General features: G+C 49.4%; 1 protein-coding gene across 1 annotated transcript; it reads right to left on the reverse strand.

Annotated features, from left to right (window-relative positions):
• Positions 1 to 6,204: 6,204 nt before the first annotated feature.
• Positions 6,205 to 20,944, reverse strand: Eif4ebp1 (eukaryotic translation initiation factor 4E binding protein 1). The gene is made up of 3 exons (XM_048456513.3): positions 20,727 to 20,944; positions 8,469 to 8,645; positions 6,205 to 7,080 (listed from the first exon to the last, which is right to left on the reverse strand). The coding sequence occupies exons 1-3, from the start codon at positions 20,866 to 20,868 to the stop codon at positions 7,049 to 7,051; spliced, it is 351 nt and encodes a 116-aa protein (XP_048312470.1). The 5' UTR covers positions 20,869 to 20,944; the 3' UTR covers positions 6,205 to 7,048.
• Between the last annotated feature and the right edge of the window lie 5,380 nt (positions 20,945 to 26,324).

Below are 26,324 nucleotides of genomic sequence, written 5' to 3' on the forward strand. Positions count from 1 at the left end.
CTGTCTACCTACCTGCCAACCTGGGGACAGTTAAGCGCAGTGGCCGGCTGACAAGCAAGATCAACTATTAGCCCTGTGGTGGGCTGATGGTGTCCTGCTCAGGGTAGCCCACTCTCAACTGCAGAGAGTATGAAGGAAGCTGTCGGGTTCAAGGTGGTAAATAGGGAAGAACTAGAATCCTCAAGAATGGAGAGACGGGAGATAAGGGTGTTCCTGGCTAGTTTTTGTCAACGTGACTTAATTGGAAGTCATCTGAGGAGAGACACTCTCAACTAAGAAAATGCCTTCATAAAGTGCCTCCCTGGACAGGTGGCCCAAAGTTGTATAAAAAAAAGCAGGCTGAGTGAGCCATAGGAAGCAAGCCAGGAAGTAACCTTCCTCCCTGTCCTCTGCATCACCTCCTGCCTCCAGGTTCCTGCTTTGAGTTCCAGCCCTGGCTTCCCTCAGTGATGGACGTTTTAAGATATAAGATGAAATAAACTCTTTCCTCCATACTTTGCTTTTGTTTGTGGTGTTTTAGCACAGCCACAGAAACTCCAATGGAGACAGTACCTCCACAAATGCACACAATTTGTTGGGTTTTTAGCTGTTTGGGAATTGTCTTAGATTGAGTTTCAGTTGCTGTAAAGAGACACCATGACCCACAGCAACTCTTACAAAGGAAAACATTTAACTGGGTGGTTTACAGTTCAGAGGTTCAGTCCGTTATCATCACGGTGGGACATAGTGGTTTGCAGGCATACAAGGTGCTGAAGAAGGAACTGAGAATTCTACATCTTTGATCCACAGGCAAGAGGGAGTGGTCTTGGACACTGGGTGTGGCTTGAGCATATGAGACCTCAAAGCCCACCCCCACAGTTTCTTCCTACAACACAGCCATACCTATTTCAACAAAGAAGCACCCCCCTAACAGTGCCGATCCCTATGAGCTTATGTGGCCAATAACATTCAGACTTGTAGTTAGCTTTTTTTACTCTTTGCTCTTTCAGGACCTGTCACCCAGGTATATTCTATATACCTTTCTTCTTACTCCGTGGCTGGCTGTATGACTGGGTGACCGATCCCTGGCATCCCCTCTCTTCCTTTCCTCAATCCTTTCTTCTTCTTCTATTTATTCTCTCTTCCTGGCAGCCCCACCCATCCACCTCCCACCTAGTTATTGGTTGCTCGGCTCTTTATTAGACCAATCAGGTGTTTTAGGTAGGCCAAGTAACACAGCTTCAGAGTTAAACAAATGCAACATAAAAGAATGCAACATGTCTTTGCATCATTAAAGAAATATCCCACAGCATAAATGAACGTAACACATCTTCAACTAATATTCCACAACACAAACTACCACGGGTATTAATGCTGGTGGAATACTTGCGCTCTCTAGTGTTCTGGAAATGTCAGAGGGAATCAAGCAGTTCAGCTGGAAAGCGGGAAAACAGACGTGAATGGGGAATCTGGGTTTATTCTTCAAATGCTCAGAAAACGAAACTGCACTGAACAATCCCAGTAATTGGGAATTAGATGCAGCAAAATCAGGAGTTCAAGAGTTGCCTGCACTATATGAGACCCTGTTTATAAAAAAAAAAAATGGCCACAGCTATATTCATGGTTCCAGTGCAAATCTAAACCATTCCATAAGTGTTTTGTTTGAGTTTTTTGTGTTTCTTTGTTTTGTTTTAATCTTTGGGATCCCGCTTCTCTTTAGAAAGCAGTCTTTCTTCCGACTTGCGCATGTAATGCCTTGAAAAGGGTTTTAACACTCAGGTGGGGACGAGTCATGCACCAGTAAACGTTGTTCCTAGTTGCCCTGGGAGGACTAGCAGGCAACTGCAGGCCTGAGTGGTGGGCCAATCAGATTTGGCCACAGGCAGGGTCCAGTTTGGTCCAATGAAGAAACATGGTCATTTGACAAGCTTATCCCAAACCAAGAGTGGGTTAGCGCGGTAACATTCTGAAGCTCCTCCCTCTTCTTCCTGCGGCGAGGGTCCGTTGCATATAATCCACAGAAAGAGTTGTTAGGTCTTCAAAACATCCAGCACCTTCACTTTCTTCCTGATGGGCTCTAAATGAAATAACTTTACCTGAGAGATGTGTGTAGTTCTTTGATAAGGACAACATCTGCCAGCAGATGGCAGCATCAACCAAGTATCGAGGTGGTGAAGCCAAAATCTGCTCTGGAGTTTGAAGAACGTGAGAAGTGTACAACATAGTTTTTTGTGCTGTGGCCTCTGAACCAGCTGGGGAAGGGTTTACCTCCGCCTTCACTATTCCTGCTGGGCACATTCCAGTCATGGTCCTGTGCCGCGTAAAATTCAGGGGTCCCGACCTTAGCGGTGGCATTTATTTATTCTTTTTATTGATCTTATGATATTATTGTCTTGTTTTTACTTTAAGACAAGATCTCATTTAGCCCGGGCTGACCTCAGATTGTTAAGGACACTTAGTGTGGCTCTAAACTTCTGACCCACCCGTTTCCAGTCATGCACCACTACGCCCGATCTATGTAGCGCTGGGGACAAACTAGGCAAGCACTCTAGCACGCATGCGCACACACACTGGCTAGGGAGGGCAGCCTGATGTCTGATGACGAAGTCTTGATCTCGGGAAGTGATTTCCTCCCTTCTCATATCCATTGACCTGAAGATGGATGACAGCTATCTTTATCCCAGTTAATTGTAGAGAGCTCTACTGCCTTCCACTGGGGTGCTAGCTCCCCCTAGGTTTAATTATCCTACACAGGGACATGTCTTCTAGGGGAGAGCGGAAATTTGGTTTGGCCAAACTCTCCAGGAGGCCAAGTCTGACTTCCCAATACGACTGCACAGAAGGAATCACACATAGCATAAACTCCTAATAGTACTCTGAACCCAAAGGACTCCATTCGCTGTAGGCACTCAATACTAACCAACCTTAAGTCTCCGCTGGCCCCAGTTCAAACCCAATCCCAAGAGAGTCACTAAACACCTGGAAGACTCTAGATCCCTTCTCAACATGAGCCTCAACTTTGTCCAGACAACCCCAAGCAACAGTTATCTGCTCACAGTGCAGAGCCGCCCAGGCTTCGCGTCCGCTCACCGTGTGGCATAAGGGACCTGAGCTTTGAGGGTAAACAAACTGGGATCCTAATCCCGAAACTCATATACCACTGACATGTATAAAAAATAAAAATGCTGCCCGCCAAGTTCTTAAAGCACATCCTATTATGGTTTTTTCCGCTGTTCCAGCAACTGACTCCCATTGTCGTCTAAATTTACGTATGCTACCCAACACACAGCCTTTGCTAATTGTGTTTGTTTGAATAAGAAGGGCCTCCATAGGCTCAGGTATTTGTTTAGTCATCAGGGACTGACTGGCACTACTTGAGGATTAAGAGGTGTGGCCTTATGGGAGTGGGTGTGGCTTTGGTAGAGGGCCGGTGTGGCCTTATGGGAGTGGGTGTGGCTTTGGTAGAGGGCCGGTGTGGCCTTATGGGAGTGGGTGTGGCTTTGGTAGAGGGCCGGTGTGGCCTTATGGGAGTGGGTGTGGCTTTGGTAGAGGGCCGGTGTGGCCTTATGGGAGTGGGTGTGGCTTTGGTAGAGGGCCTGTCACTGAGGGAAGATTTCAAGGTTTCAAAAAGCCTAGGTATATTCACTGTCTCTTGCATGCTCTCCTCCTCCCCTCCCAGCCCCCCTTTCTCTGCTGCACATGAGGAATGTAGCTCTCAGCTACTGTTCCAGCCTGCCATGCCATAACAAGCTTCTAAAACTATAAGCAAGCCCCTAACTAAATGCTTTCCTTTATAAGACTTGCCACGCTCATGTGTCTCCTCACAGCAATAGGACAGTGACTAAGACACTGGCACATTCTTTGAAGGAAACGTATGAAATTTATGCCCTGGCAATGCCAAAGCATACATGGGCTACCTGAATATGGCAGTTCTGTTGAACTTGTCCATATTGGGTTTCATGACCTAAGTTGATAAGGGCAACTGACCAACCAGGTCTCTTCCTCAAGAGGGCACTAGATCTCATTACAGATGCTTGTGAGACACCATTGTGAGCCACCATGTGGTTGCTGGGAATTGAACTCAGAACCTTTGGAAGAACAAACAGTGCTCTTAACCCTGAGCCACCTCCCCAGTCTCCATATCCTTCAGACTGTTTGCCCTTACTTACCTGTCACATTCCTGTGCTTCTGCACTTAATCATGCTTTCTTGAACTTTCCCCAGCTGCTAAGGTTCTCAAGGATGAAGACAATGGATGTAGGGAAGACTCAACACATATTTCTGAAAGCAGGCTGGAATTAGCTACAACCAACTTGCGGGTCTCATCCTTCCTGAGACACTGTCCAAGTGGCAAACCAGACTTCTTTGTTGGCCTTGTCCTTGGGTCTTTCCTCCAGGTTCGTAAATGTCACACTGAAAGGTACCAGGAGGAAGGTGCTACCAACTGGAATGTCTGGCAAGCTGGGAGACAAAGGGACCAATAGCATCCAAGAAGTTGGACAGGTACCAGTTCAGGTCCCTACCCTGCATGTATGCTAACTAGGTACATTCCCCAAGATTATGACTGCCCTCCTTGCTATTCACTGCAATTTCACAGCACTTCCTTTGTCCACACACGAGTGTGCACATTTGTCTATGTGCATGTGGCACATGGAAGTCAGAAATAGACGTCTAGTGTCGCTCACTCACAATCACTCTTGGACTGTTTTTAGGGTCACTCACTGTACACTGAACAGCCAGCAGGTTCTTCTCTGCTTTCCCGTGCTGAGGATAATGTGCCGTGGGTCGGAGCCTCTGGTTTGCACAGCAAGCACCCTGCCAAGAGGTATCGGCCCATCCTCCGACGTCTATTTCGCTTCTGGCATCTTCATCAAGCACTGGCAAGCCTCCTTTGCCTGCAGCCCATTCTCCACTCACCACCTGGTTGAGCATCATCGCTCAGGCATGCCAAATTCGTCACCTCCAATCATTACTCTGGGGACACTTGTTCTCAGGGACCTTGAACCACAGGCTACTCATGACCTCTTGGGAATAAAAACCACTACAAGGGTCAGCTACTCTCTAAGATTCTTAAACCTCAGTTTATTTAGTTCCCAGAATAGCCACGGCCTCCAGGGACTGGCTAACCACAAGTATTGCTTAGTGACAGTTCATCTCCATGAGGCTTCACAACTTGGGAACACACCCCACACCTTAAGCATCTTTGCAATTCTGGTTTGTGGCACCCCTGTCTACAGCTGCCAAGGAGTTCTTCAAATACAAACAGTGGTTCTGGTCATGGCAGAGGGTGGGCATGCCACACTGATGGGTTTCTTATGAGAGAGCATCTCCACAAAACATCAAGATTCCAACACATAGAGATGTCAAGATGAACACACCAGACACACCTCCCCACCACTTTCCTTCCTGGAAAACAAGGGCTAGACTAACTTTGACACCAATAGCACCCAGCAATAATTAACCCTGTAGAGACTGGGGCTTCCTCTGCAGGGCACTTCTCAGAGAGGAAAGCTGCTAACTTCCACAGGTCTTATGACTTCTGGCCCTCCAGGGAAGTATACACTGACCCTGAGAAAATGGGAGAACACTGGACCACCCACATGGGTGAACAAGACCTCCTGTGAGGTGTCAGGGGGAGGAAATGTTCGCTTCGGGAAGCTAAGAGATAAGGGACGGGACTTAATCTCTCTTTTAACCTAGCTGAAATTTCTGTTGTTGCCTTTGCTCTGGTGGTAGGCCCTCCCTGGCAAGAAGAGGCTACACAGTCTGTGTGCAGTCGACACGCCAAAGTGTTGGGTCCTTCCATACACCACCACACGCATTCCAGCGTCCTTTGTAAGGAGCTGGAAATCAGTTGGAGAAAAGGCGGGCAAAAGATCTGACCACTGAGGCCCGCTGGTAACAAACCACTATAATTCCAGAACCTACACACAGCATACTCACCCCTCAGCAGGTCCTGTAGAGAGAGACACCCAGCATACCACTCAGTCTGGCTGTCAGGACTCCTAAAAACTGCTCTTCTTTAGCGACTGGTAAATCACATTCACACACAAACGTACCTGCTATGCCCGTAAAGGGACCCTTAACATCACCCGCACTCATCTTGGCTCCCCGAGACCTTTGAAACACTCAGTACCCATTTCCTCCCATTCTCATTCCCAGATACAACGTTTCCTCCGAGCCTCCCCCTGCAAGGACCACTGATGAGCAATCGGAAGCAATCTGCTCAGGCTACCGTTTTTAATAGGTACATGGTACAGTTCAGCAAAATCCTTAAGGCAGAGAGATTATCTCCTCTGCATGCCCTAGAAGCAGCACACACAAACAGATGATTGACAGTACTAGGTGCCCGTGCATCAAAGGCTCCCCAATGGCGCAGGCACAAGGGGAAAGGTGACTACCTAGTCGGACAAAGGTAATAATACTTGCTGCTAAAAACAAGAATCACAGAGTAGCAGAGTCCTACCCCAGTCCCGCGGAGAACGACTTTATCTCCATCCAGACTTCTCAGCAGTAAACAGGAAGGCTGCCCTGCTTACCTAGAGAGCTGGAGTGATAAGCACAAGAGATAGCGAGATAGCGTAAAGGAAAGTTCACCGTAGGCAGGGAACAGAGAGTAACTGCGTTATCGCTTCAAGTTGAAAACAGTTCCAGACAGGGCCCAACCTTGGGCCTAGGGTAAAAGTGGCTTTTATTTCCTCTCAGGGAAAGAAGTAAAAAGGGTAGCTTTCCCAGGTACCCCAACCCAAGGAAAGGGTGGGTGTGCTCCAGAGGTTGGGGCTGGAATTGCCAGATGATCATCCTGACGGGTTCCTCTGTGTCCACTTCCTGGCACCGGATGCGGGGTGTGGGCAAGAATCATTCCCCTGGAGTAGCAGCTCAGTATCAACAGAGGCACAAGGAGGTATGGGCTGGTGTTCACAAAATGGAAGGCGGAACAGGGGCCGAGTGAGGAGCAGGACTGGGTCGCCCACACCCAGCATCTGCCTGGTGTTACGGCCTGACTGCTGTGGCTCTCCTTCCAAGGGCCTCGGGGGCCAGGGGCATCACTCCGTCCTATGGCTGGTCCCTTAAATGTCCATCTCAAACTGTGACTCTTCCCCTGTGGAGAGAAAAGGCAGAGGACCAATCAGCAAGAGGCAAATGGAAGCCCTCCAGGTTCAGAGGCCAGGAGTTTATTCTCATAGGTCCGATAGAGGTATGCATGCTGCCAAAGAAAAGCTGACTAGGCTAGGAAACTAGACTTCCTCAGAAGGGAGGTGATGGCGCTGAATTGTCTATAAATTCCATTTTCAATCCGTGGCCATGGGCTAGAGCTTTGTTTGTGTCCAGTGAAAGAAAGCTAAAACTATGCACCCCTAGCCTGACACTATATGGAGCTACCAGGCCACTATTTGGGGGTTCATAGTTAGATACCATCAGAAACAAGGAGCAGGGCAGGTTTACCCCGCCAGCAAGGGTAAAGAACAGCTTTCAGTTCACTGTGACAATTTCAGACATAGCCTAACTTAATTCACTGCCATCCCTGATTGGAGGTAAAAAAGTAAAGGTGCAGGACAGTGTGCAATCACCAAGAATCCCTCCAACCTTGAACGTGGCAGGGAACCACACATGTAGCCTGGGAACCACCTGTCATGCGGCTCTCTGCACGCAGTCAAATTCACCTTCCCATTGCTACCCAGCTCCCTTCCCACCAGAGTAAACAGGAACCACATCCCACAGGGCCAGGGGGTGTCAGGAGCTCGCCGTGTGAGTCTGGGGTACTGCCATCAGAGAGGGAAGTCAGAGGTGGTATTCCTGACTGGGGGTGCGCAGGCATGCTTCTGTAAACAGAGAGCTCAGAAGCTCTGACCAGCTAGTCGCTCCGCGTGCTGCCACAAACACATGTTCACACCCCACACGCAGCTGCCAGGGTGTCTGCTTTGATTACTTTGGGGAGGAGGGGGAACCAGGAAGGACCTAGCTATATAAATGTCAAAGTTTCAGTAACAATAGGAGGCATTGTCCGCCTGTCTCCACCAATAATCCACTGAAGGACCAGTCACCGGCAAGGAGGTACTGGTGTTTATTTTTTAATCTTGTAGACATGTATGTTCCTAGAGGGGACATGCACCGTGTCTTTGATAAGTTGTCTCCAGCTCCACATACACAGCCACGGGGCTCCAAGCGTGGCGCCGTGTGTGTGGTGGGGCGTGGCAAGCAGTGACACAGAAAGGCAGGCGGATGAGGGGTACTGTATAAAGCCATGGCCATTCTCCATCAGTTCCTCATTAGTGGCCCTGCCTGATGCATCCACCAGCAGCTGCACACGGGTCCTTGGAGCTTTGAAGGGGGCAAGCAGAGCTCTGCTTCCCACCAGTGCCCCACCCCCTAGGCTCCCTCACGGCTCCTCTGAGGAGGGTGAACAGTCACCATCACCCTCCTTCCCTGAAACTTGGAATTCCCCAGAGAAGACAGACAACGCAGAGCCTGCACAGGCCCAGCACCCACCGCCTGCCCGCTTGTCTTCCGGGCTGTGCAGGTGGCTCTGGCTGACTTGCATGGGAGGCTCATCGCTGGTGGGGCTAGTGACCCCAGGAATGGCTGGCAGGTCCTTTGGGGGTGTTTTGGTCACAGGTGAGTTCCGACACTCCATCAGGAACTTCCGGTCATAGATGATCCTGGTTCCTGGTGGGAGAGGTAGAAATACAGATGTTGAGGTCATCTGGAGCCCCTTGCCTGTTGTCTTTTCCACTTCCTGGAAGTGTGGCCACAACAGAGGCAGCAGGTTCTTTTAGACAACCTGGACCAAGGGGGAGTAAAGCTGGCCCTGGGACCTGGCCAACCTGGCCACAGTCCTGCTCCACTGCCCACCCCAACACCACTTGGGGTGCCTCTCCCTCACAGACGGTTTGCTGGCTACCAAGATGCGCCTTTGCTTTCTCAAAGATCTGAAAATCCTATGTAAACTCTACAGTCCCTCCATTCAATCACACGCCAGCTCCCTGTCAATTAATTACCCACGATAAGCAGATCCCACGGAAAAGAGGGCCCTGTAGTTAGTCATTACACCCTATATCCTGCAGAACCCCGTAGGTCGCTCATCCAGAACAGAAAGGCAGTGGGTGACTCCCAGCAGCAGGAGACGTATCCCTGCCCAGTCTTTGCAGAAATAGGAAACACTCGATCTACTCCAAAAAGGTCTTAGGCTGAGCCCGCCCCAAACCCCCACTACATCGACCTGCATCAACCCCATAAGGGCTAATATGAAGGTCACCCCCACTCTACCCAAGCTCCTATCACAAGTTAGTCTTATTCCCCAGTGAGGACCAGCCTCAGTGAACTAGTCTCTAGCAGTAAACCATACCCAGGACCCTTCACCTCCACCCACGCAGCTCCCTCCTCAACATATAACGGAGCATTTCCCAAGGTAAGGGAGCAAGACCCTTGTGTTTAAATGCTTGATCTATAGGGAACTGCACTGTTGAAGGAAGTGTGTCACTGTGGGGGCGGGCTTTGAGGTCTCATATGCTCAAGCCACACCCAGCGTGGGACGGCTCCTCCTGCTGCCTACAGATCAAGATGTAGAACTCTGAACACCACGTCTGCCTGCACACAGTCGCGCTCTCCACCATGATAATGGACTAAACCTCTGAAATAAAGCCAGCCCCAACTAAATGTTTTCCTTTATAAGAGTTGCCGTGGTCATGGTGTCTCTTCACAGCAACACAAGCCCTCACTAAGACAGTGGGAGACCCACGAGGTGAGGGTAAGAAATGAACTTATCCTCGGCTCCCTGTGGCCTCAAACACAGCACCACGGCGCCATGGTCTATTTTTAACCCCTCAACAGCAGATACCGAACGCTTCCTTTCCAACGAATCTCAAGTCTTAGGTTCCAAACCTCCAGCAGACAATGGCATCCAGCTGGAATTTAAAAACTGTCTTTGCATTTCTATTTATAGCTACCTTCTGCTGAGGACAAAGAAAGCTGGTTTCTCAAATGCACTAGTTGTATCTGGTTTCTTCGTAACAGAGAGTGTATTTCATAAACTACAATATTATATAATGCGGTACCACACGTAATAAAGTAAGGGTTGGAGAGATGGCTCGGTTGACCAAGGCATCTACCTGCCAGGAAGCCTTATGACCCGAGTTCAAAACCAGGAACGCACATAGCAGGGGAGAAGCAATGCCCACAAGCATGCTTATGTCTTCTCACCTCCACATGCATGCTGGATATGCACCCACCCCCACCCACCCCCACACTCTCATTCCTTCCCTTTCTCCATACACAATTTCTCCGTAATATTTTAATTCAATGAATTCTGGCTTAGGATTAGTCCATACACATGCTGCTGCCGTCTTCTCCCACTTATTTAAATGAATGGCTTTCTTGACACGGATGATGGTTTTGAACCATCTGGAGAATGATACACGAATACTCCTGGTTTTAAGTGAGTAAGTACACAGTACGCCAAGGTAAAGAATAACTAGCGAGAGAGATGGATAGATGGGCAAATATTAAACCAACCAAACGTGCAGCGGAAATGGACTTCAAGGCAGCTAGCTGGAGTTCCCAACACAGAGAGCAAGTCGGCAACCTCATCTGAGGCAGATGGTCCCCTCAGGTGAGGCTCCCAAGGAAGAACAAAGAGCAGACAGGAAACAGTCGGCTGTTAACAACATCCAGCAGTAACCAACTGGGGAAGCTGAGGCAGGCAGCTGGAGTTCCCAATTGAGCTCCCTCCAGGGATGAGCTTTTCAGGGTTGAACTTCCCAACTTCCCGCATCTCCCTCCTCCCTCGGCAGGCTGCAGGCCTGCCTTTATGACTCGGCGGGCGGCGTAAACAGTGACCTTGGTTGGCAGTGGTTCACCGCCCAGCCGCTCCCTAGCTGTTCAGCGGCAATTTCACTCTGGTTTGTTTTGCTGTTCTCTTCCCTCCTGTGACACAGGGGCATGGCCATCTAGACGGCCGCCTGGGAGGGCAAGGGCTGCGAGATAAACTGTCTGGGTGTGAAAGGGCAGAGGATGACCCAGCTTCTACTGCCAACTGTGCCAACACAGTGTGCACCGCAGATGACTATAAAAACAAAGAACAGATTAGAACCGAAAAGTGTTGAATACGCTTTACGTCCTTCAGTGGGAAACACTCAGCCAAGATATCACGCTTCGTAAGCAAGGTCCTCTCAGTATGAAAAGTTGTTTTCATCTTTAATAAACAGTCAAATTACATGTATGCCAAAAAGTCTTTAAATATATTTGATTTCATCAGTTAATGTTTGATTTGCGTATCTATTTCATAGACCGACACACCTAGGAGGGTATTTAAAAAAAAAATCACACTAGGTTAGGCAAAAGTGGTTTAAGAAGTCCTGATCACGAGGTGTGGTGGCACTTCCTGGCCAAAAGATCTTTGTGAGTCCAAAGCCAGAATGATCTACGCACCAAGCTCCTGGACAGCCAGAACTACGTAGAGACCCTGTCTCCTAGTATAGGACCCTAGGGAGGTGCACCTTTGGGAGTGCCTGTGAGGACACTCCAAGAGAGGATTACCTGAGGGTAGACCCACCCTCACGGCTGGGAAGCCAGCAAAGCGCCAGCTCGCCCCTTCTCTCTGCCGCCTGTCTACCCTAAAGACCTGCCTCTACCACACTCTCCTGCTGCCAGGATGTTCTGCCCGAGGGCAATGACTGTGGACTGAACTCAGAAATCACGAGCCAAAATAAATATTTCTGTTTTTAAGTTTTTCTGTCAGGGATTTGGTCAGTGATGAGCAAAAAAAAAAAAAAAAGTAAAGTATATTTAAAACAACAACAAAAACAAACCTGTAGAGGTGAACAGTGTGTACGCGCTGAGTCAGCTGTGTAGCTGGATGCAGAGCTTACTGGGTGCTGGGGTGAGAGTTCAAAGTTCAGTGTTAAACTGCGTGGAGCAACATTTTATTTCTGAGTCCTGAAACACAACTGTCTCATTTACTAGCTCGACTGACTCTGGACAAGCTACCACTTTGTCTACCTGTGCCTCGTTGACCTCTCAAAGACCTCAAAACGGGCCTGTTGATATCTTCAGCTTCTGGTGTGGCTTACAACAGTGGCCCACCCGAGGGAGCCCGGTACATACACTAGCAATCATCTGTCCATAAAGGTTTAAGGTGAGAGCCAATCCTGTTGGCGGAGGTGTGGGCGAGTCAACCCTGATGTTATGAGCATGGGAGAACTGTCCCCATTACTGATCTGTCTTGAGGCAGCATAGGTGGGGGAGAGAGGCCCTCCCACACCACAGCCCATTAATGCCTTAGGCAGGTGGGAGAGCTGACCCTAAGGTCACAAGAGCAGAACTGGCCCCACCCACCCTACTGGAAAGCCCATCCTAGTGGGCAAAGACAGGGGAGAGCTGGTGGGCTGACCAACCCTGCAACTACCCAAGCCCAGAACCAGGACTATGCGTTGGCCCACCCCAACACCCACCCCATCCGTGATCTGCTGGAGCAAAGGACGGGAGGAGAGGGGTGGGGTCAGTCCTGGGGACACAGGGCTGCAGATTCCCACAACACAGAGCGGCAACAGGATGTCCAGGAAGAGTCCCAGTAAGAGCCCAGCATCAATGGTACAGCAGGGACCAGGGGCCTCAAACCAGACCAATGGTTCTTTTCAATAAACGCCTACGTGTAAAAATGTCTGCAAAGGGGTTTACAGTTTACTGCGTGACTCGCTGTGTCACACTGCAGCTTCCATGGCGAGATTGTTCCCTTCCTTTTTTTTTTTTTTTTTGTTGTTGTTGTTTTATTCTGGGGTGGGGCGAGAGATGGCTGGGATCGGGAGGCAGGATGTGAAAGACACAGAGAATAAAGAAAAAGGATTTAAGGTGACAAGCTGTACCAGCTGCTCAGACCTGCCCTGCCCACAACAGGACGCAATCTCAAGGCCACAGAGTGAACACAGCAGAAGGAAGGGAAGCAACCCAGAAAGAGACTTGAGGGCAGTGTGGGGCGGGAATGGGAATCCTCCATCTCTCTCCAACACACAGAACATGGGAACCATCGTGAATTTAGCATAGTTGACAGTCTTTAGGACCTTAAATTTAGGAATGTACAAAATATAAAGTCCTTACTAAAGGCAAGCATGGTTTAATACCGATGCCACTTTTCCTGGACACGCAAGTGAGGGAACATTCACCAAGGATCTGGGTTTCTCACCTCTCAACCAGGGGTGCTACGCTGGGCTCAATGAAGCTATATTTAAAGCACTAGCCATCACCAACTATTTTTAGAACTCGTTGTTGGCAGGCCCTTAATGTGCAAATTGCATGGGCCTCGGAGGCAGAAGCCCTGAGCTCAAACTGGGAATCACCACCTCAATTTCTGGGTCCCAGATCTTTCTGTATCACAGGAAGAAGAAAACAGAAAACTCACACCTCGAAATGCCAATATTCCTGAGAGCTAGGGTAACAGCTCATCTGCCTTACATGGACAAAGCCCTGGGGGACCGAAAAATAAATAAAAATAAGCCAGACATGGTGGTGCATACTCAAATCCCAGCACTCGGAAGACAGAGGCAATAGGATCTCTGTGAGTTTGAAGCCAGTCAACAAGTGAGTTTCAAGATAGCCAGGACTATGTATAGACACCATCTCATGGGTAAATAAATAAATAAACAAACAAACAAACAAATAAATAAATGGCTGGACATTATCCCAGCACGGGGGAGATGTGGGCTGGAGAGCCAGGAGTTCAAGACCAACCTTCACCACACAGCATGTTTGAGGCTGGTCTGGAATACATAATGTCTCTGTCTCAAAAACAAAACAAAACAAAACAAAACACATAGACAGCCAGTCACCCCCATGCCAATGTTCTCACCCTGGGAACATTAAAGGTCACCAGGCTTTTACATAGGTTTTTAAATCTGTGTCCAGAACAAGATCAGTCGTTCCCTGGACAAGACCCTTGCTTTGAGTCCTTGTCCTTTCCCCTAAGGTTTTCCCCCATTCTGCTACTGGATGTGACTTCTGAAAACTGAGCCTCGCTGCCACCCTTCCCTCGGCATCCCTAACAGGAGCACAGTTTCCCCTACACAAGAGGGCAGGTGTAGGGGAGTACAGGATGGACCTCCTACCGCAACTCTGCAGTGGTCTCACACACTGCCCAAGCCACACAACTGTCACCCACATTCAGAGGGCCCAATCTGGGCTGGGCAGTCTCTTAAGCTAGCAGAAGACTTACTAGGGGGAAGTGTTCTATGGAGGGACAGGAAGTGAGGTATGATGATTCATCCCAGCACTTGAGAGGTAGATGCAGGATCAGCTATGTGACAAGGTGATGTCATTCTCCCCTACACAGTGAGTTTTCCAACACCAGCTTGGGCTCAAAACAAAAAGAAAAAAAAGAAGAGAACAAAAACCAAAAACACACACAAATCAAAATAATAATAATAATTTCTCAGAGGTCAGGTATCTAATGAAACTACCAGATACTGTATGAGGGAAATCAGTCAGGAGCAAAGAGCCTCCATTCTTCCTCAGAGGCTCTGACCAGGATAAGGCCTCTGGAGTGGATCCTGATCCAGTCTCACTGGAGAAAGTGGAAATCTAGGCGGAGACCCACAGACGGAAGCCAGTAAGAAGGTAAGAGAGAAGGGGGCCATCTGCAGGCCAAGAAGAGAGGCCTCAGCAAGAAACAATTTTACTCTCATCTTAGATCTACAGTTACCAACAGTGAGGGAAGGAGTTTCACTGCTTACACTACCTCGATGGTGGGATTTTCATATGATAGCCATAGCTATCAGAGACTGGCTGGAGCTTCCCTTTTTTGGTGCCTGGGATTAAACCGAATCTCAGACACACTTGTTCTTCTACTCTGATCCAAACACACATTCTCTTTAAGTAGGACATCTATTTGGTTCATTTGAGTGTTCTGTGACAGGACCTCATGTGGCCCGGTCAACCCTGCAGCTCAGTCTGTGGCTGAGGCTGGCCGGCTTAGTTACTTTTCCATTGCTGTGGTAAGACACCATGAACAAGATAACTTACAAAATAAAGCATTTAATGTGGGGCTTAGGGTCTGAGACCATCATCATGGCAGGAAGTATGGCAGCAGGGAGGCAGGCATGGTGCTGGATGGAGCAGCTGGGAGCTTTCACACTTACCTGCTAGTGTGAGGCAGTAAGAGCCAATTGGGAATGGCATGGCTTTGGAAGCCTCAAAGTCCACCCGCAGTGTGACACACCTCCTCCAACAAGACCATACCTCCTAATCCTTCCCAAACAGTTCCACCAACTAGGGACCACTCATTCAAATACATGAGTCTATGGGGGCCATTCTCATTCAAAGCACCCACACTGGCCTTGAACATCTGATCCTCCTGTCTCCATCTCCTTGAGCACAGCACGTGACACCAGAGCCAGCTAAGAAACCCGCTTTTAAACCTTCACACTCTATATTGCCAAACCAATGTCTCCTGTATTCTCATCCTGACACAAGTCAATTGACTGTTCCCAGAAAACCCAGGCCTTTCGAGCTTTAATGGGAGTGCTGAGCTGGACAGTGAGTATGAGCCCTGCAAATGTTCCTAAAAACCTGACGTTCAGAGGAAGCAAGGGGCAGAAGCAGTGTTCAAACACTTGACCAAGTGATGGTGGCATGACCAGGAGTTTAAGGTCATCCTCAACTCTGAGGCCATCCTCGCTGGGCTATGAGGAGATCCTGTCCCAAAATAAAAAAGGCCATCCCCTCTTCCTCTTGTCCCCTCGTGGAAGCTGGACTGCCCCCAAGAACACAAAAACACTTTTTATGTGCCGTGACAAGGTTTCCATGCCCATGCCCTAGGTGTCCTTGCTATTATATAGGTGTTTGCAAATTCAAGCTAAACTAAATGTTTTGAGCCACAAGAGGGCAATCCCACCAGCAGCAAGGACTCACACATGTGGATAAGGCCACCTTGGACCTTGAAGCCCAAGGCAATACAGCTGCAGCATGAGTCAACGCTAGCAAAGTCCGTAAAAAGAAGCAAACAGACCAGAGAAGTAAACTGCTGTCTAAGTTATTGAGTTTGGGGCTGCCTTGTTAAAAGTCAATGGCTGCCCAGTACAGCCACCTCCACCCTGGAGTGGAAACCCAGGCCTGAGGGGAAAGAACCTAGATATCCTAAGGGAAATTCTAGGCTTCTAGTCCCCTTCACTTTCATCTTTTCTCAAGTTAAAGACCCACCCAGGGCATCACACACACACACCCAGAGAGAGCTCTGTGCCACTAAGTCAAACCCAAGCACAACTTGTCACCATCCGAACACTGGACCTGGCATTAATTAGATCCTGGGGACATCAGGACTACTTTAGAACATCCAGTCTAACCCGGAACAAGCCTGTCAACAGGCTCGCGGCTATAATTCACCACAGAGAAAGACAGCTGGCCTTGAGAATCACTCCAGACAGAAATGGGAGGCTTTTGTTTGTCTGCCTAAACATATAGGGATTCCTATACACAAATAAACAGTAAGAGGAAAAAAAAAACAACCTGTCACCCCAAGCAATCTTTTTCATTATTGCTATTCCCTTCTAAACTCATTCTCGCGAACATCAAATAAAGGCTCATCTGCAAAAACGGTTTCAGTATTTTACACCAGTAAGAGAAATGAAAATAGCCCCACCCTTACCTGCCTTCCTTCACCAAAACCGGTAATGACTTTGGCCGTGATGATGGGGGAGAAACACATTCATCTTTCAAATAATGAACACCTGCCGCTTTGGGAGGCTATTGGGGAAAAAATGCAACCTCTGAAGGCCACTAAAACCTAGAGGCTCGCCTAATTGGGCTGTCACTTATCAGGAGGAAGAGTCCTCTTTTGAATATCAACCATGTTCTAGAAAACTACAAAGTAGAATTAATTACGACGGGTTACAGAGCTGGAGGGTTGGGGAACCTACCAAGTCACTTCATTCCAGAGATAGGCCTTTGATTTTTTTAGAATCATGTCCCCCCGTGAGCTGTACGGAATTATTAAATACAACCAGCAAATAGAAATGACATACATTCAAGCTGGATGGCACGTGCCTAAAAAAATCTCAGCCCTCAGGAGCCTGAGGCAGGAGGATCCACAGTTTGAGGTCTAGGAGGGAGACCTAGTCAAAGGACACAAAATGATGATCTCACACTAGGAAACACGAAATAAATCCCACAATTAAGTTAGCATATGTCACGGATGTGTGTGTTTGTGTAAGTAAGGATATTGCTAAGGTTGCTCTTAGCTAATTTCTAGAAAACACTGCAGGGTTAATTACAGTCATGGATGACTACATCCCTGGAATTTACAGCTCTCATAACTGAAAGTCTGTGACTAACATCCAGCTCCCCTGATTCCCAACAGACCCATTCTGTCTTACACTTGATATTCATTCCCAGCCTCCCTTTCGTGTGATGCTAGACACAGAACTTAAAGCCTCACACATAGCTGACAGCCACACTGTCATCAAGTTCACCTCCAACCCTCCAAACTTTTATTTTTTCTTTGGGGGAGGGCTCCTGTGGAGCCAGAGGTGAGCACCCCTCAAGCTCGGATAATGATGGTCAGGGGTCCAGGAGCACCTGTAGGTGCTGAAGGGAGGTCCTTCCCAAGAGCAGCAAGCACTTTTTAACCCAAGCCCTCTCCTCAGCTCCACCATGTGCATTCTACTTCAGCTAACTCTTCTGACTATTAGCCATGCCAACCCCCCAAGTCAGACTGTCTTCCTAGTCCAGACCGAGCGCCTGCCTCTTGCGCCTCTTAAAAAGCAACGGGTTCAGGGGGAGTTTGAAGCGCTCTACCCGACCCCCTCAGTTCAGTAGTGTGTTTTGGAACCTAATGTATAAAGCTTCCAACACTTTCAAAGGAAGCTCACATAGGAGCGAGATGAGGACCATTCTCCTATCTTTCACTGCCTCTACAGCCCAGCTCTCTCATTCCGCCCTCAGTCCTCAATAGTAACTTCTCCCCCACCCTCCGTCATACTAAAGCCTCGGGGCATTGAGACACCAGCATCAGTGCCAAGCCCCCTCCTCCTCTTCCCAGCACTACCACAGCTAATAGTTGGCAGCCCCTCCAAGGTCAGCTCCCAGACAGACAGACAGACAGACAGACAGACACACACACACACACACACACACACACACACTATGTAGGCCAGGCTGGCTTTGAACTCACAGAGCCCCACCTGCCTCTGCTTCTCAAGTGCTGGGATTAAAGGCGTGTGCCACTACTTTCACGAGTACCATTTTTGTTGACTTAACAAAACAATGACATCACCATCTGCCACCCTATCCACCTGCCTGATTAACCTCACCTGGGCACTCCTAGGTACAAGCACCCCTGACAACTTCTGTAGGTTAGATGTCAACCTACATGTTGTTAGACGTTAGATTCCCATTCTGGGAATTCACGAGAAGAGTCGGTTTATGGGGTTGTTGACCATCTCAAAGACTCGCAGGTTCCAATATTAAGGTAGGACACTCCCTTCAGAAATGGCTAAGGTTCTCTGGGGACCTAACTGCAGACCATTGGGTCAGCCAGCAAGGGGTTAATGACCACCTGACCAGAGGCACAGGAAAGGAGATGTGGTTCAGGCTACCTGCTGTGTCCTTGCCTCCAGAGACAACTGTGCCAAAGCCACCTCAGCAGTAGGGGACTTACTACAGTATTTCTTCAGGAAGACCTCACACCCCCTGCAAGTCAGTCACAAGCCAAGACGCGTAGAAAAGGCCTAAATTCAGGAATGCCTAACTTTATGCCTGGACAGAATCTACCTTGCCCGACTCCTGGAGATCGGAAAAGGCAAACAACATGGTGGACAGGTGTTGTGTGTCCCTTTCCCCTGGAATCCCTGAGTCCTCAAAATGGAATGCAGCCCAATCACCCGTGAAATGGTTAGGCCAGTGTCTCAGGCCTGCTTCACGCTTCTCGGCTATATATCCCTATAGATTCGAAGGACACAGCAAACCTCAAGGCCATTAACTTGAACTTTGTCTCCCAGCTGGCCCCTGACAGATGTAGGAAAATTCAAAAGTCCGATGAATTTGCAAGGACGAATAGGTCAGAGCCATTACAAATAGTCCGAATGGTTGCCCACAGCCAAGACAGTAAGGAAACCTGGATGGCCAGACGTGATGGTGCACGGCTTTGGTCCCAGCACTCTGGGAGGCAGAGCAGATGGAGCTCTGTGTCCTTAGCTAATACGGCAGAAATGAGCAAGACTTTCCTCAAGCTACGGACTGTGTAGCCCACAAAACAACCCTGACAAGAGCCGGCTGGCTTTGGGGACTTCACAGTTTGTCAGCCGTGACACGTCCCAGTCCACAGTGAGAAGTGGATCTTCCTTACAAACAGTACTGTTGGCTATTGCTACCCAGCTACCCGGTCCATCTGGAAATAAAAGGACTCAAGTGTCTGCGCAGCTCCTGCTTAACACAAAATTCTGCAAGACAAAGGGTGTAAAGAGCATGAACTAGAAGCCAGGAAAGGATGGCGAACTCCTGGAAGCAGAGACCAGAAGCCTGCAGAGAACTTTTCCTTGGGTCATTAAGAATGAAAGGGAGAACACACACCCCCACCACCCCCACCCCCCACCCCCGCCAACCCAGTTGCTACTTCTTGCTGAGTCTAGGAACTCAGCATGATAATGCATAACGACACGCGCTCAAGGAGCGGGGGGCCTTGGTGCAGTGTTCTGAAGACCAAGAGGCACAAACTGGACACTCATCTTCAAGATCCCCTCCTCGGTGACTTGGTTCTGGGATCTGGCTGTGTTCCCTGGTGTAGGGACAGCTGCCTGAGAAAACAGACATGTGGCCCGGCCCGGCCTGTAGTAGCCCAAGGTTCAGCGTAGCGCCAGGAACCCTCCTGTTTTTAAGTTGTAAGAGGAGAAGCTTGGGGGAGGAGACCAGGAAGGGGAGAAGCGCAAAGTGGGTGGGAGCAGCGTGAGGATGGGAGGGAAGTAGCGAGCCACGAGGATTTCATCATGCAAACGGGCGTGTAGGTTTCATCAGCGCCTATACTGAGGCTCCGGGCAAGCTGGGAATGCCTGGTTCCCGGAGGCCGGCCCCCTCCCACGCCAACTCAGCTTCCTCTTCCTCAACCTCCGCCACTTGGGCGAATTCAGCGCTGTGCCCTCCCCCCAGGACCCGAGGAACGTGTTGTTCTGCACAGCCCTGGACGCGGCGCCAGGCCCCTGCATAGAGACCTCCCTCTGTAAATCGACTTCGTGCCACAGGTGGCCTAGACATGCTCCTGGGGCAGGGCGCACCCTCAACGCCCGGCCTCCATTAAGGAGCGAGTGTCCAACGCCAAACGAGGGTTGCCCCGGGAAGGTTAAAAAGTGTGCGTGCAGGCGTTATTTATTCCAAGGAAGATAAACTAAACTTCATCTCCACGCCAGGCCCTTCCCCTGCTCCGTGGGCCACCCAGACCCCCAGCCTGTTCCACACTAAAACTGCCCTGACACCCACAGAGGCCACACTTGAGCACATGGTGATCCTGGCAGAGTGCCTATGTGTGTGTTTAGGGCCCTCCGCCGTCTCCCTCAGGGAAAAGCTATCGCGGGCAGTTTGCAGCCCGATCTCCAGACCACGCTCCAGAAGGCGGACAACCGAGACGGTGACCATCCTGCCTCCCCGACGCCCCTTGTCCGTTCTGTCCAGCTACGAAACCCCCGAGCGCCGCCACCCCCGTCGCACGTGCGACTCCGGATCTCCGCGTGTCCTCCAGGTCCCGGAGATCGCCCGGGACCCCCGGCCCGCACCTACCTCCCGGGGTGGTGCTGAAGAGCGTGCCGCCCGGGGTGGTGCTGTAGTCCCCGGGCGGGAGCTGCACGCCGTCGCCTAGGGCTACGCGGCGAGTAGGGATGGCCCGGCTGGGAGTCTGGCTACAGCTGCTGCCCCCCGACATGTCTCCGTCGTGCCACCCACGACCCTCCAGCAAGCAACCCCGCGGCACCTCGGCCCAGCCCTTCTCGTGCCCGGCCCGCCCCTTCCGCCTGGGTTCCACGCCCCCTGAGACTTGCGGTCCGCCGGGCCCCACCCTGCTTCAGCCCGCTGCCTGCAAGCGGTTCCCAGCTGCTGACCTAGGCGACTTCTGCCCCACTGTTGGCCCCCTGTGTTCCGTGGTTCCTTCCCGAGGCACTGGGAAGAACTATATAGGGGTGACCGTGGAGAAGCTCTCCGATTTGGTAGCAACGTTCTCAGCGCACTAGACGGCCCGTTTTCTATATTAGAATGTGATCCCTCGATCCCCACCAGTTCCTCTGAGTAAAAAGTAAGAGTGGGCTGACCCTCCGCCCCTCTTAACGTTTCTTTAGTTTTCACTGTGCGGTAGGAGTCAGAGCGGTGGTTGAACAATGCACATTCCTGTCCTTGAAAGGAGTGGTGGATGAGTAAGAGGGAACTAGTCAGCCAGCCGGGAACCGAATATAAATCTGCTGTGGAATGGGCAGGATCGAACCTCCGTAGACAATGGGCCGGGAAGGACTAGAGTTGGTCAAAGACGTTTCCCCAACAGTCCTCGAACTGGCGTCTACTCCAGCACTTTGTCTGCTAGGGAAGGGAAGGAAAAGTCGAGGAGGACGGTCATGTCTAACAAGATAGAGAATCCGTGTCAATCTCCGTGTGGTAAGGAATATCCAAAATCCCAGCACTAGAAAGACTGAAGCCCTAGGAGGATCACGAGAGACAGCACAGTCCAGGTTACAAAGCAAGCAATCAATAAAACCACAAATAGAAGAAAACTGAAGTTCAGGGGAGGACAGGGTTTGCACAAGAACACACAGCTGATGAATAAATAAATGCCTGTTGAATACATGCCAGTCTTCACTGGGGTCCAGGCTAGACTGTCTCTCTCCACACTTGAGAGCATGCCGGGCCACCTTCCTCCCTTTGGGAGGTGCATTTTGAGAGGAGTTCTGCTTTTGCCTTATTTGCCCTGAAAGCCCAAGATTTCCCAGAACTACGATTCCAGGGAGGGCCTGCTTAAAAAGCTCAGCATTCAATCCGGGTATGGTGCTACACACTTGTCCCAGCAACTGGGAGGCTAAGTCAGAAGGAACAGGGTTCTAGTCTCGGCTACACAGCAAGATCCTGTCTCAAACGAGAAAGCTTGAGCTAGCTGGTCATGGTAGCTCACATAGTCCTAACACTGGAATTTCTGAGAGGAGGGTTATTACCTCAAAGTTGAGGCCAGGCTTGGTTACAGTGAGTTTTGAGGAATAGCCTGGGCCGGACAATGTGAGACCCTATCTCAGAAAGCGAAAGAGACAAATGAGGGGGAAGGGGGACTTGGAATGCAGCACAGTTAGTTGGGAGACAACTTACCTGGCATGTACTAAGTTCTGGGTTAAATCACAAGTATCACAGAAGAACTGAATGTGGTGACTCTTTATGAGCTTTTAAACCCAGTACTCAGGAAGTGGAACTAGGAAGATCTGCCATTCAAGGTCACCCTCAGTTATGGGTCTATAGATAAGACCCCGTCTTGGGTTTAAAAAGGAATAGGGAGGAAGGGAGTTGGCTCCAAAGGAGCTAAAAGACTGGTGCTGTCTAAGATTGGGACCTCTTAGATCTTTATCAGAAGCCCTATAGTTCTTGCACAAAGATAGCTACTGTGGTTGTTTGAATAAGAATGGCCCCACAGGCTCCTGAATTTGAACATTTAGTACAGGATTAGGAGGTGTTGCCTTGTTGGAGAAGGTACTGCCTCATTTGAGGAAACACATCACTGGGGGTGAGCTTTGAGATTTCAGAAGCCCAAATCAGGCCCAGTGTCTCTGTCCCTTCCTGCTGCCTGTGGATCCAGACACAGAACTCTCAACTACTTCTCCAGTACCATGTCTGCCTGCGCGCTGCCATGCTCCCCACCACAACAATGGACTGAACCTCTGAAACAGTAAGCCAGCCTCAATTAAATGCTTTCTTTTATAAGAGTTGCTGTGGTCATGGTGTCTCTTGACAGCAATAAAACCCTGGCCAAGACAGCCACCCTTAAGAATAAGGCACTTGGGTATGTTCAGGAGGTAATGACAATTGCCAACAAGCCTACAATCACAGCTAAGAGAGCCCTAGGTCTGAGGTAAGGGCCATATCCCCAGCCTTAGTTCCGTCAAGTAGCTCTCCAGTCCTCAGTAAGCTTCCCTCCTGGGCCTGGTGACCCAAGGACACTGAGCGTGGCCATTTCATAGCCTTTTACAAATTCCCTGCTGAATTCTGTTTCTTGCAGACCCATTTGCCTGTGGTGATTTCTACCTCTTTCAGAGCAGGAACTCATTCATATGATGTCTTTTAATTAAATATAAAAGGATAGAGGTGTTGAGATGGCCACACAGATAAAAGTATTTGTTGCCAAATCTAACAACCTGAATTTCATCCCTAGGACCCACATGGTGGAAGGAGAGAAGGAATCCCCACAAAACGCCCTCTCCCCTTTACATGAGCACCATAACATGTGTTTACATGCACCCATATACATATACACAAAATAATTAGATATAAAATTTTAGTGGATGTAAGAGGCTGGGCTGGTGGCCGACATGGGTTCCGGAGATCGAAGCAGGAAGATCGGGAGTTTAAGGTCATCCTGGACTGCATAACACAGTTCAGGTGCAGTCTGGGCCATATGACCCTGTCTGAAAGGGAAATTGGGGGAGAAAGACCCCCCTCACAGACTTGGTCAAGCCAACACTTCTCACTTCTGATGTGGAAGTGAGAATTTCTCACAAGAGCAAAGCATTCCTACTGCACAGACTCTCCAGGATCTTTTCTGGCACGGCCTCCCTAGAGACAGTGTCAGACCCACCAACTCGGGGTTGTCATCCCGAATTTCAGATTCCCATCACGAGAGGAGACTGTCCTGTGTGTTTTGAAGTACTGGTTGTCGGTTGAATTTCCACAGCTCTGCTCCTCTGGGTTGAATAATTCACCACAGGAGTTTTTAGAACTCAGCCAAGAGCCTCAGTTACGCTCCCTGGTTTATCATAAGGAATGTTCCGAACCTGCAGTGAACAGCCTGACTGGAAGATGCACAGGGCCGGCATGGGAGAAATGTTCCCAGCTTTTTCTGGTCTTGTGTAACACTTTGCCTCCAGTTGAAACAGTCTCTGTTGGAGGGAGAAGAGAGGCACATCTAACTCGGCAAATAAATTAAACTTAATGGACTCAGGAAGTCTCTCAAAAGAGTAAGAACTTAAGATAGTCACAAGACGAAGGCAGCCCCTCCCCCAGTTTCCTAAGCAGTATGTAGGTGCTTGGGAGAGGGCAGTCTCTGGTAGAGCAGCCTGCAAGGTCTTCAGGGAGCTCAAGGGACGGAACCTTCTTCAGGTGTCATCGCCATCCTGGGATGGACTTTTCCATGACACACTTGCCTTTGAGTCATTCATGCTCCTGGAAGTCACCTGAAGAAACCCCTCACACATTAGCTGTAAGTGAAACCGTTCTTCGGCCTGCTATTTGTGAATAGATGCTCACAGCTCCTCAAGATGTCACACAGTATCTGGGCGTGCCATCTTCCATGTACTTGTTCAGCTACCGGGATTCTCCTTACCCTCTCTTCAGTCCTTTGGGGAGGTTGTGGAGGCCTCCTTACATGGGCGTGGTTGATTACAGTGTGGGCCATTGACAGTCATGCCAATCTCTAACCATTACCCCATCTCTGCAAGTTGAAGGTGGTCCTGGAAGTCTCAGCCTTCTGATCATGTCTGAGTCTTTGGGATGACCCCATCTTAAATAGGGACATCCCCTGCCTGAGCTAATAGTATTTTCTTATTTTATATAGGCATATAACATGCTTTTAATCAAACCTACCACTAGTCCCTCCCCCCAAATCCTCCCATGTCCCCACCACTACTTTCCCTCCCAAATTTCTACACCCCCCCCCACCAGAGTACTACCTGTGTGCACATAGACCCGTTGTACCCAGAAGATGCTCCTTCCCAGCAGTGGTCCCTACCTCCCATTCTTTCAGTCTTTCCACCCTCTAAGCTCCATGATGATCCCTGAGCCTTAGGGAAGACAGGTATGATACTTGGCCCCACTTAGGGCCAAACACTCTGCAATCTCTTTCATCTGTCTGTCTGGCTGTCTAATCTTTTTGTTGCTGTTCTTGTTGTTGAGACATGGTCTCCCTGCACAGCCTTGACTAGCCTGGAACTCACTTTGTAGACCATGTTGGCCTTGAACACCTGAAGATCTACCTGCTTCTGCTCTTGGAGGCTGGGATTAAAAATGTGTACCTCATGGGTGGTGATGGCCCACGCCATTAATCCCAGCACTCAGGAGACAGAGGAAGGCACATTTCTGTGAGTTCAAAGCCAGCCTGGTCTACAGAGCAAGTTCCAGGACAGCTAGGGCTTACACAGAGAAACACTGTCTCAAAAAACCAAAAAAAAAAAGTGTACTTTCACACCTGGGCTACAATCTCTTATCCTCTGCCCAGTGACCATTTGTACATCCTTGTGTCGATCAACCAACCTCCGCAAATAAATAAATAAATAAATAAAACTTCTCTGGTGAGGATTTAGGGCTTACGGCTGTGCTAATCTATGGTAGAAAGACATGTATTTCAGGACAGTTTAACACTATGCTCACTTAACAGAATAGTAATAGTAGGTTTTCCCCTAGGTCCTATGACCTACCCAGCCATGGGCTCTGGGCCCAGTTAACAGTAGCAGGCATGCATTCCATTTGTGGAATGAGCCTTAATCAAGCCAATAGTGAGTGATCTTACATACAAAAACCAAATGTATTACTCCCAGAGTCTATGAGCTTAAAGAACTCTATGGCAGGAAACTGGACAGAGACAAACACGGATTTCGTGGCATCACAGAGCTATTCCTAGGGGCGGGGAGCATGCCTTCACTCACCGTGGCTCTCACAGCTCCTACCTTGAGTCGATGGGAATCCCTTTAGGGGTTGCCACTACCACTGAGAACCAAATTAGTTTCTCTCTGCCTTCTCTTTCAACATGGGGCAAGCTGTAAGTGTGACTTTGGCATAATGGCACCACGTGTGGCAGAGGAAAGAAAGACATCTTTGCTGCACCCGCACTGTGGAAGACTCTTCACGCTCACAGAGCCCTTCCGGTGGCACCATAACCATTTAAGTCGACATCACCCTGGGTTCACACATAAGGAAAACGCGATGTGAGTTTGGGATGTGGGTTCGTCTGCCTATGCCCACAACCCAAGTTCAAATATCTTTCTACTTGACTTAGTATGAAGATATAGACTTCACCACCACTCCAGAGAGTTCTAAATTATGGAGCGTTGAGTGATAGCCAAGTACCCTATGAAATAGGGGCTATCTTTAGCCAGGAATGGGTTTTGTTGTTTTGGTTTCTTGAGACGGGATCTCACGGAACCC

This window comes from Myodes glareolus, chromosome 23 (genome assembly GCF_982192425.1).
Source record: "Myodes glareolus chromosome 23, mMyoGla1.1, whole genome shotgun sequence".
Classification (NCBI taxonomy): Eukaryota; Metazoa; Chordata; class Mammalia; order Rodentia; family Cricetidae; genus Myodes; species Myodes glareolus.